This window comes from Lepidochelys olivacea (genome assembly GCF_965140295.1).
Source record: "Lepidochelys olivacea isolate rLepOli2 genome assembly, chromosome: 2".
Classification (NCBI taxonomy): domain Eukaryota; kingdom Metazoa; phylum Chordata; order Testudines; family Cheloniidae; genus Lepidochelys; species Lepidochelys olivacea.
This window is the reverse complement of record NC_140412.1, coordinates 211,706,281-211,720,834: the sequence shown is the minus strand read 5'-3', so window position 1 is coordinate 211,720,834 and position 14,554 is coordinate 211,706,281. Positions and strand designations below refer to the sequence as shown.

General features: G+C 38.8%; 1 protein-coding gene across 3 annotated transcripts in view; it reads left to right on the top strand.

The window, feature by feature from the left end:
• SP4 (Sp4 transcription factor) overlaps positions 1 to 7,288 on the top strand; it is a 47,854-nt gene extending 40,566 nt beyond the window's left edge. For all 3 annotated transcript variants that reach the window (XM_084621011.1, XM_084621009.1, XM_084621010.1), the window contains exons 5-6: positions 121 to 320; positions 6,288 to 7,288. In XM_084621011.1, the coding sequence (XP_084477137.1) occupies positions 121 to 320; positions 6,288 to 6,535 (448 nt within the window). In that variant the 3' untranslated portion in view covers positions 6,536 to 7,288. The remainder of the gene's footprint in view (positions 1 to 120; positions 321 to 6,287) is intronic.
• Positions 7,289 to 14,554: the final 7,266 nt, after the last annotated feature.

Here is a 14,554-nt window from a genome sequence, read left to right as displayed (position 1 = left end):
GCTTGTAAATTTTCTATTCAGAAAGAGGATTATAATCAACTTAATTTTACAATTTCACATTTTTCCTTAGCTGATATTTTAAAATAAAATCACCTAACTGCTTAACTTTGATCCTGTCAGAGGCAGCAGTGAGCCAGGAAAAAAGAAGCAGCATATCTGCCATATCGAAGGATGTGGAAAAGTTTATGGGAAAACATCTCATCTCCGGGCACACCTTCGTTGGCATACTGGAGAAAGACCATTTGTATGTAACTGGATGTTTTGTGGCAAAAGATTTACACGGAGTGATGAGCTGCAAAGACATAGAAGAACCCACACAGGTTAGTCAACTGTCTACATTCGATGGAGTCATTCCTTTAATGATGGTGGCCATCGGTGAACAGTGATTTTAAATAAAGTAGTTATGTAGGCTATCTAAATAATATGCTGAATGTATTACATTTGAAATAATCCAGTGTGTTTTAAAATTTGTTTTAAAAAGGTTATAGTTTATAGGGATTGATTTTCCCTTCTGCCAGAGCTCTGTAGTAGACTAGGCTAGAATTTGACTAGTTAGTCAAGTTTCAAGCTGTTTCCCTGCATCTGCATTAGAAAAAGATTGAGTTTAGGACATGGTTAACTAGCATGCATTGGCTAAAAGCCTGACCTAAACTTGACCAATTTTCCTAATCAAGACAAATCCTTGGGGCTTTTTTACACAGGGGTTTAATCCACAGTAACTCTAGTTGGTTTGATGTGAAAATGCCTGCATGCACACAGCATAATTTGTTAGAATGTAGTAACTCCAAAAACTCTGGAATACTCTTTCAAAGTGAATTATGTTTAATGCAGATTGAGTTAGTGTTGTGCATTGTTCATGTGCACACAGTCCTGCTATGCACTACTGTAGCAGTCCTCCAACTGGTATCCCACACTGTTTGCGGGCATCCATTACTGATCTGTCTGTTTACTTGTGTACCCTCCATTGCTCTCAGTTGACTGGATGTCCCTCCTGCATTTAAAAACTGTCATGAGGCCAGAATTTGCCCATTTGCTCACGGATTTGAATATATCAGCATTGCTACAATCCAGAAGGCTTACAACATGCCTCCAGCAGTTGCTTAGAGCCGTGCTGAGACGCTAGATCTTATCATTATCTGGGGAGCAAGCTCTTGTGAAATAAAAATGTTTTTGTGGATGTTATCAAGTAGATGTCTACGAGGGGCCACAACCAGGACACCAGCCAGTGCCAGATCAAGAGCAAACAGCTAAGAGGATTTACATTAAAATGAGGGATCCCAGGAAGAGGTCAAGCAATGGAAATGTAATCTGTCCATTTTTTGAGGAGCTGGACAGTACTTGATTAAATTACACCACTGCCAAACCCAAATTGGTTGTGGACCCTGCTGCCTCCCCTACAGCCTTCCCCTGAGGACAAGCAGCAAGAGTCATCAGAGGAGGCTCACAAGGAAGGCAGTGAAGAGCTCACCCCAGAAAGCCAGGATCTCTTTGAGACTCAGGATCTGATTCTGTCCGCGTAGGAAGCAAGGTTATAGTTATGTCTACACTGCATCTGAGAGTGAGCCTTCCAGCCCAGATACAGTAGAACCTCAGAGTTACGAACTGATCAGTCAACCACACACCTCATTTGGAACTGGAAATATGCAATCAGGCAACAGAGACAAAAATTAAAAAAATGTACAGTACAGTATAGTAGTGTGTTAAATGTAAATTACCCAAAAAAAAAAAAATTGACAAGGTAAAGAAACTGTTTCTGTGCTTGTTTAATTTAAATTTAGATAGTTAAAAGCAGCATTTTTCTTCTGCATAGTAAAGTTTCAAAGCTGTATTAAGTCAAACTTTTGAAAGAACAACCATAACATTCAGTTACAAACATTCCAGAATTACGAACAACCTCCATTCCCAAGGTGTTTGTAACTCTGAGGTTCTGACTGTTCATAGTGGGGCTTGCACTAGGGCGCTAAAAATAGCTGTGTAGATGATGCAGCTCAGGCTGGAGCCTGAGCTCTGTGGCCCTGGAAGCACTGTCTACGCAGCTATTTTTAGTGCAATAGCACAGGTCCTTTTAGCATGAGTCTGTGAAGCTGGGCTTGGAGGCTCACTCTCAGATGTAGTGTGGACATACCCTGTATGGCAGGGGTGGCCAAACCGTGGCTCATGAGCTGCATGCAGCTCTTTTATAGTTAAAGTGCATCTTGCGGAGCCCTTCACTCCCCCTTTCTCCACCTACCAGACTATTTGGGGGAGCTCAGGGCTTCTGCCCTGCAGTAGGGTGGTGGGGCTAGGGGCTCCTGTTCCAGCAGGAAGAGAGGTCTCAGGGATTCAGCCCCATGGGAGGTGCCTGCCAGGGCTCAGGGTTTCAGTGGGAGCGGGGCTGAAGCCCAAGCCCCAGCAGGTGTGCCCTGTGGGGCAGAAGCCCTAGGCCTACCACCCCACCACAGGGCTGAAGCCCTGAGCCCCAGCAGGCACACTCTGGCTCTCAAACTTCTGAAGATGGTCATATGCAGCTCAGTGAGTCAGTAAGTTCTTCTTTGAGTGCTGGTCCCTAGGTGGATTCCAAACAGGGAAGAGTAGCAAGCAGTGGTTAGCATGGAGGGAAGGGAAAGCATGCTCCATGTGTGAGTCATGAGGTTTGGGGTAGAAGACTGAAAGGTGTATACTTGGGTTGAGGTGGAAGGAGGAAGCCACCTTGGGTAGAAACTTGGGGTGTAGACGTAAGGAGACTTTGTCCTTGTGGAAGACCGTGAATGGTGGGTCTGCCATTATGGCTACCAGTTCACTGATACGGCAAGCAAAAGTGATAGCCACCAAGATGATGACCTTCATGTAGAGGTGAATGGGGGAGCAGGTAGCAAGGGGCTTTAGTAAGAGTAGAGAGGACCAAGTTGAGATTCCAAAGCGGGGTGGACCTTTGTACAAGAGGAAAAAGAGTGAGGAGGCCCCTGAGGAATCAGGAGGTCTCTGGGGGAGTAAAGACAGAGAAGCCATCCACGGGAAGGAGAAGAGCACTGAGCGCAACAAGGTGAACGCAGATAGAAGAGTGCGCCAGGCCCGATTGGCAGAGATGGAGAAGGTAGTCCAGGAGAGTAGAAATGGAGACAGTCTCTTGGAATGTGACAGTGGTGTGCCCAGGCAGTAAAGCGATGCCACTTAGCAGAATAACAGGTGTGAGTGGATTGGCATCTGCTGTTAGTGAGGATGTTGCGGATGGGTACAGAGCAGGCCTGGTCTACACGTGATCCCCAACCAAATACCAGACCATGACGTGAAGAGGGCACAGGTTGGGGTGTCAAAGTTGGCTGTGGTCTTGCATCAGGAGATCCGGGATAGCGGGGAGGAGGATCTGGGGCGAGCAGAGAGGTGAAGGAGATTGGTGTTCCAGTACTGGTGAGGCCAGGAAGGAGCTACGAGGATTACTGGAGGTTCTTTGAGATGTGTGGTCCCTATCTGGATTCCAGTCCCACCCTCCTTTCCCTCTGCTCCGGGCTTTTCTGTTGCTGAGTAAGAGAGAACTGGAGCGGCGTCAACCTGCGCAGCTTCTTAAAGCCAGATGCACTACATGGCCAACGCATGATGCACACGCAGATCAACAGACACTGCTATGAACAGTTCCAGTGCATGGTGCCATGTGCCCATTATGAATGGAATCCGGATAGGGACCACACATCTCAAAGAACCTCCAGTTATAGTAAGTAACCTTCTCTTTGGCCACCCCTGTTATATGGCATCATTAACCACAGCAGCAAAAGATAAGGCAGCTCTTCCAGGATAACCAGAGCAATCTCTGCACCATTAATGCCCATAGTGATCCTGGCAACAAACTGTCTTTGATTCATTTAGGTAAATCCAGCTGAGTTCCAAAAGAGCCTAGCATCGTGGACCTTTCCCAATCACCCTCCTTTTATGTTTATAAACCTGCCTCGGTGGTCAACCAGCCCTTGGAGCACCATGGATAAGGCTGCAAATCTGTCACGGTTGTGGAAATCACAGATTCCATGACCTTCCACAACCTCCGTATTTCTGCGGCTGGCTGACCCCAGGGCCTCCAGAGCAGCTGGCTAGAGTGGCCCCAGAGTCAGCCGGTCTGGCAGCCCCACCAGCCACTGCTGGAGCAGCCCCGGAGCCAGCCTCTCGGGCGGCCCCGGGGCGAGGCAGCCTGAGCAGCAGCGTTCCGACAGGGCCGCCGCAGAGGCAGCCTGAGCAGCGGCCAGAGCAGCACCTCCAGAGGCAGTCAGCCCCCGCCTCCAGAGCAGGGGCTAGCCATTGGCTCCCAGGATCCCCCAAAGGAGCAGCACCCCAGACAGCAGAACTCTAGGATCAGCTAAGGTTTAGTCAGGGGTGTTTATAGTAAAAGTCATGGACAGATCACTGGCAGTGAATTCTTGTTTATTGTCCGTGACCTGTCCATGACTTCTACTAAAAATACCTGTGATTAAATCTTATACTTAATCATGGAGAATTACCCCATCTGATTATAAACTCCAAACCTTGTGTGGGAGGCACATGAATCCCTGATTGCCCCAATACCGTTTGGGAACCCCATGCATGCAAAGCCATCAATAATCTCCTGAGCATTACCAAGGTTTGTAACCCCATACAACAGTACCTTTCGCATGGCACCACACACTTGCATGGCAGTGGCTCCAACAGTCAATCTCCCTGTGCAGAACTGGTTGGCTATGGACTGGTAACATTCAGGGGATTGACTACTTCGAGATGGCAGAGGTGACCCGCTTCTTGATGAGTATAAAGTGCTGCATGTTGGTATGCTGCCACTGTAGCTCCAGGGCTAGTTCAGCACTTATCTCAAAAAAGGTCACCTTCACCATCCTGAAATACTTTCACCATGTTTGGTCATCCACCCAATTGATGCTGGTTTCCCAAGCCCACAAGTGGCATTGCACTGAGTGAAGTTGCTCCAGGAGCAGCGCCTGTAATAGGAGTTGCTGGTGTAGTACTCATCTTCGTCTTTGTCTTCCTAATCCTCCTTCCTCTGCTGCAGCTGCTGCTGGAGGAGCCTCTGCTGCTGTCATGGTTGCCAGCATAGTGGCCAACATGGATCATTGTTGGGTCCATGCTGGCCAACAGCAATTTGAAAATGGTGGGCTCACGCTCCCAGAAAAAGAGGAAGTATGGGGTGGAGAGAGCAGAATCATGGGTTTTTGTTTTAATTTGACTCCAAGACATAATTCTATTGGCTTCCACTATGCATTCCACTGAGCAGCAAAAGAAAACTCAAAATGCACAGTGCTCAGCAGTGAAGCAAAGGACCATGGGATACCCTCTGAGAATGCCACGTGCTTAGTATGCAGCAAGTCCCCGCCATGTGTACACAATAGTGCAGATAGAAAGAGGGCACAGGTGTCCTGTGTGCACACTATTAGTGTGACTTGTATATTGCACGTTAACTCACTGCAGAGTCAAACCCCCTGTGTACGCCAGCCATTAGTCTTATAGGGTTGTTTAGTAATCAGTGGAGCTACTTACTCTCATGGAATTGTTTCTTAGCTCAAGAAGAATGAATTAGTCCCCTTTTTTAATTTGATCCACCTCGAAAGAGTCTTCAACATGTCTCAGATTCTAGTCTACTCTTCCAAGGAGAGGATTGGTAAGTTTTCTTAGGAGCTAAGGTTGGCAAGACATATTCGTCCATCTAATGAATATTCTAGATGCTAGGTATCATGTCAGTCATCACATAACTGGTCTGATGGCCCAGGAAACACATCATCCCTTACTTCACCAACGTCTGGCTCGGAAGACCCCATGCAAAGATGATCTGCAGGCCAGCATCATCCTAACTGGCCATCCAACACTCTAGTGGAATCCCTGAATCTCTTCAGAGGGATGGCTTTCCTCGATCCTCAGGGGACAGATCCTTGGAGTATGGAAGCTACCTGGGTCCCCTCTCAGTTCTTATTAAGTATTTTAATCATGTTGTTCTTCTATCCATTGCTAGGTTCTAAGTTTATGAAAGAGAATTCTTACTGAGAAGAATAAGAATAAAATTCAGACCCTGCACTGAATAATTACAACAGAGGAAATACAGGCTGCAAGTTTATCTGTTGAAAGCATTTTAAAAGGAAAATGTAGTTTATTCAATGGGTCTGCAAATCAGACATTAGAGAAGATAAGCTTGTATCTATTTTGCAACTTTAGATACATCCAAACACTTAAAATGTTTTTGAGTGTGGGGTGGGGGGGAAGGCTTGTTTGAATGAATGAAAGAAGTTAAATACCTTTAAATATCTATGTCACTGACATTTTTGTTTGTTTTTGTTTTAAATTAGGTGAAAAAAGATTTGAGTGCCCCGAATGTTCTAAGAGGTTTATGCGGAGTGACCATCTCTCCAAACATGTCAAAACTCATCAGAACAAGAAAGGTGGTGGAACAGCCCTTGCTATTGTTACTTCAGGAGAACTGGACTCCTCAGTTACTGAGGTTCTTGGCTCTCCAAGAATTGTCACAGTTGCAGCCATTTCTCAAGATTCAAACCCAGCAACCCCTAATGTTTCAACAAACATGGAAGAATTCTGAAAGGATCATTTATACAGACACCTAGTGCTGCACTTAAGTTTACATACCTTTCATGATATGGAAGTGGGCTGGTAAAGTGGATTACAGAGCAGGAAATCATGTTTTCAGTCTTGACTTCTGTAAGTATTCCAAGTTGGAGGGTCAGCATGAGAAGTGTACACTGGTGCAACAAGACAAATTTTCAAAAATACAAACAGCGCAAATTGACATACTGGATAAACAGTTGGGGGAATACTGCTTCCATACTGTACTTTTTTAGTTATGTGGCTCTATATTATATAATTGTTTTAAATGAAAATATCCCCTCTCTTTTAGCATTTGTGTGTTGTTGTGTTTGTAAAATCAGACAATTTCAATATGACAGGGTGGATCTTGGTTAGGAGTGTTGTCATTTGGAGGTACTTTGTTTATAATCTGAATCTGTAATATTTTCATGGGAACTTCTTTTCCCATGGTGCACAACAAAAATGCATAAGAATTGAGTGGTAATTATTTCTTTGCTCAGTTCTGTGGAATATATAAATTGATTTTGGCCGTCTTTTCTCAAGTTTAGAAATTATTCAAATAACAGTTGAATATACATGCTGCAAAGCAGATCTGAGGTGCAGCTCAGATAATTTTGACCACTACATTATAGTAGTGTGTATAAATGACAATCACTGAACTCAGATTTCTCTCTTTCTTTGGAGAGTTAAAAGATATTTAGATTTAATGTATACGTTAGAAAAAAATTAAACTACAGAAATATATTAACATAAGATTTTACAGAATTAATATCTTTATGTAGGATAATAATAAAATATGGCAACTTGTGTGTTTAAGTTTTGATATTCCAGTTCATTACATTGTAAGGCATCAGGAATCTATTTGTTAACTAGAGTCACAAAACTCATACTTATGAATATTGAAATTTTATGGGAATACTTGGACGTTAATTGGACACCTGAATTGTTTAATGAGTGTTGTAACTCATTCTCCAGTTCTGTTCTGTAAATATAAATTATTATTATATTATGGTGAAGGTGAAGAATTCTTTATACTTTGACTAAACAGCCAAAGAAAAGGACAAATTATGACATTTTAACAACTAAAAAGGTAATTGTAAATTAATGTATTTTTTCTTTCTCTCCCTCTAAAGATTAATCATCGTATTTTCTTTCCAACTGTAAGTGCATAGGCTGGTAAGGAATATCCACCACCCATTTTCTTATATGATCAATAATTTTGAGCCTCCAGCCACAAGAGAAACTGGGGCAAAAAAGGAATAAAGCAATTGATTATCATATAGCAATTGATTAAAAAGGTTTGATTATATTTCCAATATCTGTTAACTTAATAGAACATAATTGTTGGAGAAATAAAACAACTGAGCATTTTTTATGTAAAAACTCCAGTGCATACATGGAGGAAAGATGGCCAAATATTTCACACTCAGGATTTTGAATTATTTTCCATAGGCATAAATGGAATGTTTTACAAATTTAGCCATTTGGTATCTCATGACAGTCCATTTTTTTAAATATATACATCAAAATATTTTTGTGATTAAAAAAGGGAGTACAGTGCAAGAAGGATTACTCTTTTTCCTGCTGGTTAAAGATGAACAGTTTATTTGGGAAATGTTTGTATGAGACACATAACAGATACCTTGTGCATTCCCTCAGAAAACATACTTCTCATATGAATGCTTTATCAATCTTGTGATGTTTCATGTATTTTTGAAGAAAGAAATACCAATCATTGTTTACACTGTGTACACTTTAGGCCAGCCCTTTGTAGCGAAATATAAAGCTGAAGGTCTTTTATACTTTCAGTTTACATTAAAAGCTTTGAGATTAAAGGAAAAATAATTTTACACTGTGGTTATAGATTTCAAGTTTCTTAAAGCTTTTGTAGACTTGTAACAAAGTCTTTACATTTTAGTTGGGTTTTGTACATTCTTTTGTATATTTTATTTAAAGTACTCTCAGCTGATGTATCTGGATTTAAAACATCAGAATCAATTAGATTACTACATTTAATACAAATGAACATTAGGTAGTGCTAATTGTTAATTTTGTTATATAAGAACTGAAACATCAAATATATATTTTATCATTATGCTTCACAATCAGTGCTATACATTTCTTTATGCAAAGAAAAACTTTCCTAATGTTATAATCATGTTTCTTAGAAGTTAACAGTTTTTATAAACTGAAGCTATAAGCATTCTGCACAGCCATTTCATATTTTTTCATGCATACTTTATGTATGCAGTTAAGAAACTGAAGTCATTTTTAATCTACAATGAGTCCCTATTACAAATGTATCAAAATCTAAATCCTTGGATTGGCTTCATAGTATCTAAAGTACATTCACTTATGTTAGCAGGTGCACATTTTACAGCTGGAATTAGAAACGTTTTGACAGTCTGTTCTGCATACCATTCTGAGTCCACTTTTCTGTCTTAGAAGGATCGTAAATTTCAATGTCCTTTATTTGACTCAGTGGGATATAGCTGTTGTAAGTAATAGGACACAGATGTGCAGTAGTATCTTGTTTAATGGCATTTCACTGTTCATTCCCTTTGCCACTGTTATAAAATTTTGCTTTATTGTAATTATCAGTGCAAAGTGTATTTATCATGGTAGATCTCCAGTGTTAGAATAGTTTTTTTTCTTACAATATACATTCTTTGGTTAGTTTTGTGTATGTGTTGCCGATTACATTAGAAATTGGTGTTAAGTCATTATTTATCACACTCTTTCACGAGAGCAGTAATAAAAGTGTGTAATTTAGGAGAAAAAGTTAATTTGTCAAACTTAGGTAAGCATGATGTTTAGGTCCTATTTTTCAATTTTATAACTGTTTTATTGCAACAATATTTGTATTTAAGTCTTCATTTTAATGCCTTGTGGTGTTTTTTAATGCATGTCACTGAATTGTCATCCCGCATAAATTGATGTGCAGCATAGGGTATTAAATCTACATAAATGATTTTGAAACAGAGAAATAGTTGATGGTAAAAAATGTAAATGTTTTGCAAAAATTCCTTATAAAAAAGTTTTGTAGTAATATTTCACTTGTAAATTGTTTTCTAAAAAATAGAAAAATGGAAAAAAAAAAAAAAAAAAGAGAGAGAGAGAAATAAAACCAGATTTCCCACACTCTAGAATTTAGAACTGAATTCTGCCAGCAAAGCCTCTAAGGCATAATTTGACATTTTTTATATTGCTGATTTTTTTTTTTGGTAGATCTAGAACTAAAATTATGTACAAGTTGTTGCCTGCAATAACAATTTTGCAAGTAACCTATTAAAATTCCCTTGAGTGAAAAGTGTTTCTTCATTTAATTACTTATAATATGAAGCAGTAATAAATTATGTTTGAATGATCGGCTCATCAAGAAGAACCGTAGAAAGCAAATGCTTCTCAATGGAGAAGCATTGGCAGCAGCCTCTGGATTCATGTAATTAAGACCTGTACTTGCTGGTCTGCGTTCCCCAACTGGCAGACTCCCAGCAGGGAATTAAAAAAGCAGATTCCAGCTCAGTGTGAATTTTGTCATGCTTGTTCAGCTATTGGGAACGGAAGTTATAGTTATGCCTGAACACATTCATTTTTATTAAAGAACATTACAAGAGATGACTGAAGGAAAAATTTAACTAAGATGAGAAATAGAAGAAACGAAGAAAAAAAATTTGAGAATTGCAATTTTTTAAAGAGACAACAGATGATAAAACCAAAATGTCTTAATTGTGTTTCAGATTAGAAATGAATAAAACAAAAGTTTTATCCATAAAAAGGATGAAGGTACTCACTTGAGTACTCAAAAAATTATGCTGGATTTTACTTTGTTTCAGTGATATAGATGGATTTGTGCTGCTGGAAAACAAAGTAACAATATTTTGCACTTTTGTAATGCCTTCTACCCACAAAACTTAAAGCATTTTATAATGAAACCTCCCAGAATTCATGTGATGGACATACATAGTATTATGCCCCCTTTACCGAAGAAGAAACAGGTACAAGGAAATTGATTGCTCTGTGTTTCACACAAAATCTGGCATAGATGGGAACATGGTGGATTTGATTTAAATCAATTTGATTTAAATCATGATTTAAATCACTAGTCAGGAAGACTTGATTTAATCATGGATTTCTACATAAAAGTGCATTCTTGTTGGTTGTTAGAACCTTAATACATATTCTTCACAACTCAGAGAAAGATGTAGGTTTCATTTTTAGAAGGTACACACTATACATTTTTAAGTGGTTTATTTTGAAAACCTTTCAGACTAGTTTTACAGCTATATCAGAAAATGATATGATTGCTTGGTTATTTCATTTACCAAAGGTAATTGAAGCAGATATTTATGAAGTCATTGTGAGGTCAACTATCTCTAATTCAACAGGTTAATCATTAATATTTGGATGATTTTCTTGCCATGATGTATTAGGAGGAGAACATCACCAGACAGACTTTAAATTGTTTTATTTAACTAAAACAACAACGTAACGTATTCTGGATTTTTTTCTTCAACAGCAAACACAATATTTTTACAAAATAAGCATATGAGTTTTTGAACTTAGTTAAACATTCAAGTTTTTTAAAATCAGGTTTGTTTTTGTTAAAATTGTTTTTAACTAAAATAGTTAAATTAAATTAAACAAAAAACAAAAATTAAATAGACTATGTCAGCCAGATCAACATAAGAAACTTAAAATATTGGCTTCTGCAGCTAACTCAGTTGTCTTCACCTTCATTTTCCTGTTTGTTCAAAATCTGGAAAAGAAAACAAAAGCTTTCCTGCTTTTTCAGGTCCCAAACGATTTCTCAATTTGGAATGAATTAGTCCAAAGGAAGAAAATAATCTTTCTACACTGGCAGAAGAAGCTACTGCTGTTAAAAGTGAGATTATCACTTCAACAGTCTCTGAATCCAAGTGCTTAAGTGACTTCCACCAGTTTATTGGTGTGACTTTCTTTAAAACATCAGCAAACATATATTTCTTGAATGGTTCACCTTTAGCTCTGAAGTTTATTATAGTTGGCATTATGGAAGGATGATTGCTGGACGTCCATGTCATAGCCAACTCGTCGTCTTCAGTTAAGGTTTGACCCTGATACCGAGTATTGAGAATATTTTCAAGAAAATGAGCTGGAGATAGTGCTTGTCCCATTCGTTGTTTTAATGCTTGTAATTTAACTCTGTCAACGCATATTTCTCTTTTTAAGATCTCAGTCAGTTCCTTCCAGATTTCAATAGTGTCAGCAATAAAACAGCTATTTCCCTGCATTTTGTTCAAGGCTACAGAAATAGGCTTCAGGATCACTCAGCATATGTTCAACGTTTCTCTTAAACCCAGTGTTGAGAACTTTGACTGTGACAGTGCCATCTATTTTTTCACAATTTTGTTCACAAACTGTCATCAGATTAGGCCAGTTCTTGATATAGTGCTCAAAACAGTCCACTATTGGGTTCCATCACACGTCTTGTGGGAGAGTTAGCTTGGTTCCTCCCACTTTTTTCAGAGCAGCTGCTGCAAAGTGGTTGTTACGGAAGTATTTTGCAATTTCAACAACATTAGCCTTTATTTCTGGAACACTGATACCTTTGGCTAGGAGGTGCATCAAATGAGCACTGCAACTGTATGTTATTAGCTTGGGCCTCTCTTCTAAATTTCTTCTCATCTTGGATACATTTGCAGCATTGTCTGTGACCAAGCTGCATACTAGACATTTTATTTTTTTTCCCACAGTTTGTTATAGCTTTTACTGCTACTTCTTGTAAGTATTCTACTGTGTGTGCATTTCCTGATGTATCAATTGTTTCTGTAAGGAAGACATTCCCTTTTTCTGTTGTCACACAAGCACATACAACAGGATCATTGTGGACATTGCTCCACGCATCAAGACTCAAGTTAACAATTTCACCCTCTATACCTTTTGCACACTGCTCAATTTCTCTTTCATACGCTTTATCCAGCAATTTGCCTGCGACATCTGATCTGTTGGGTAGACTGTATCCTGGTGTTAATGACTGAACCATTTTAATGAAGTGTGGGTTCTCAATCATAGGGAGAGTTTGTTGCATAAACAAACCGGGCAATTTTTTCATAAATTACCTCTTTTTGTAATCTGCTGGTTCTTATCACAAACTTATCTGTGATTGTTTCTGGATGATAGAGATTTTTTTTTCTTTTTACTACAGGCTATGTGACATACGTGATGGGACTGAAACACTATCATTGGCAGATAACTCTGAAACTATAGAAAATGATGGTAATCTTGAAGGTGGATAGTCTTCAAAATCCTGTATGTTGAAGATGGATTCTCCTAAACAAAATAAGTCAATGCAGTATTTAATTATTATTACCATACTGCTCATTTAGTATTACTCATTGCATTCACTGACACTTCAGTATTACTTTAAAGGCGAAATTGTAAAAGGGAGATCTGTCTATTTCAGTTATTTATTTTTTATCACAACTGCATCTAAAATGATAGTACCATAGAGTAACAAGTATATGTTTTGCTCAAACAAGAATAGTCCAGAAGGAAGATAGGCAGTCCTTAAGAAAAAAAGTATGAAATAAAAAAGTTTACCAACCTGAAGATCCTGGATGTTCAGACATGTTCCTTTCATCATCTTTAACGCAGTTTCCTCCTGAGAAGGAACACTCTCATGATGTTTTTTCATTTGGGCAACCAGGCCTTGCATTTCTTTGTTGCACTGTTTGCATTTTGCACACATGCTTGTCTTACCCAGAGGTAGAGGAACTTCATTAAAATATTCCGAAACTGGGTCTCTTTTACGGCCTGCTGCCATTATAGGTTTTCCCTTCTCGTGAGAAAATGATATGGTAGATCTCAAATCAATGAAGGCTACACTCAGAAAGACCTCAAGACTTCTGGAATATGCTGCTCAAACAGTTTCACTTTTGTTTCTACTGCTTGTCCCTCCATTCTCACATTTATCTCCAGACTTCTTCTCCTTGTCCAGGTCTATTCAACCCCCAACAATCTTCTACTCATTGAACTTTTTGAAACTTTGCACTTTTAGAGAGAGGTAAGGGATTGACTCTGTACACAAATTTGCAGAGGGACAATAGGGTTGAGGTCTTTGTCTCACCTCTATATGTTGGTTGGTTGGTTTATTTTAAAACATTTTTGCTGTTAACAAGCATGTTATCTCTGGAGACACAAATCCACAGTTTGAGAACTTCAAAACTAGGCATCTCTGATGGTATCTTCTAGACTGAGCACTGAGTCCCGTTGGGTAGATAGAGAGATTTACCTAACTAATCTATACAGAAGCTCCTGGAACCCCATAAAATTGGGTCCCTAATTCATGAATTATTGGAACTAATTTCTAAAACTTTTCTTAAACATTAAATGAATATATTCTCATAGTGTAGAATTAAAATTTATAATCCCTATTATATTATAGCTCAAAGATATCTCATCATGGATCTTAATTAAAACTATCTTTAGATAGTTTTTTTTCTCAAAAAGCATTTTATCAAAAAGATCTATTTAAATTTAAAAAATCTGTTTTTGTGTGTGTTTTTTTAAAGAAATCATTGTTTTTTATCCACCCTGCATGGGAACAGAATCTAAATTCCTGAGTCCTAGTCTTGATTTTAGACAACCATCCTTCTCCTCCAATACAGACCTAGAATCTATGAGCTTCATTGTATCTATATGTTTGATGAGATGTGTTTAATTTCAAGTCTCATTAACTTCTATTTGAGTAGAATGATAACTAATATTAAACAAAGCTTTCAACTGTAGCCAAAGTCTAACAGAATTTGAATTAAAATCTATAGTTTCATGTAACCTATTACTAAGTCTATATTACAAAATATTTTTAAAATGACATTTTACAGGGGCACAGGGATTCTTGTTTTTAGCCGTTTACTGCTGCTGAATGTTTTAAATTGTTTCTTAAATTGTTGAGAAGAGAGAAATCCTCCATTTTGCATCCATCACTGTAGTGCAGTTTCAGAAAATGTAACACAAAACTTATTAGGAGACT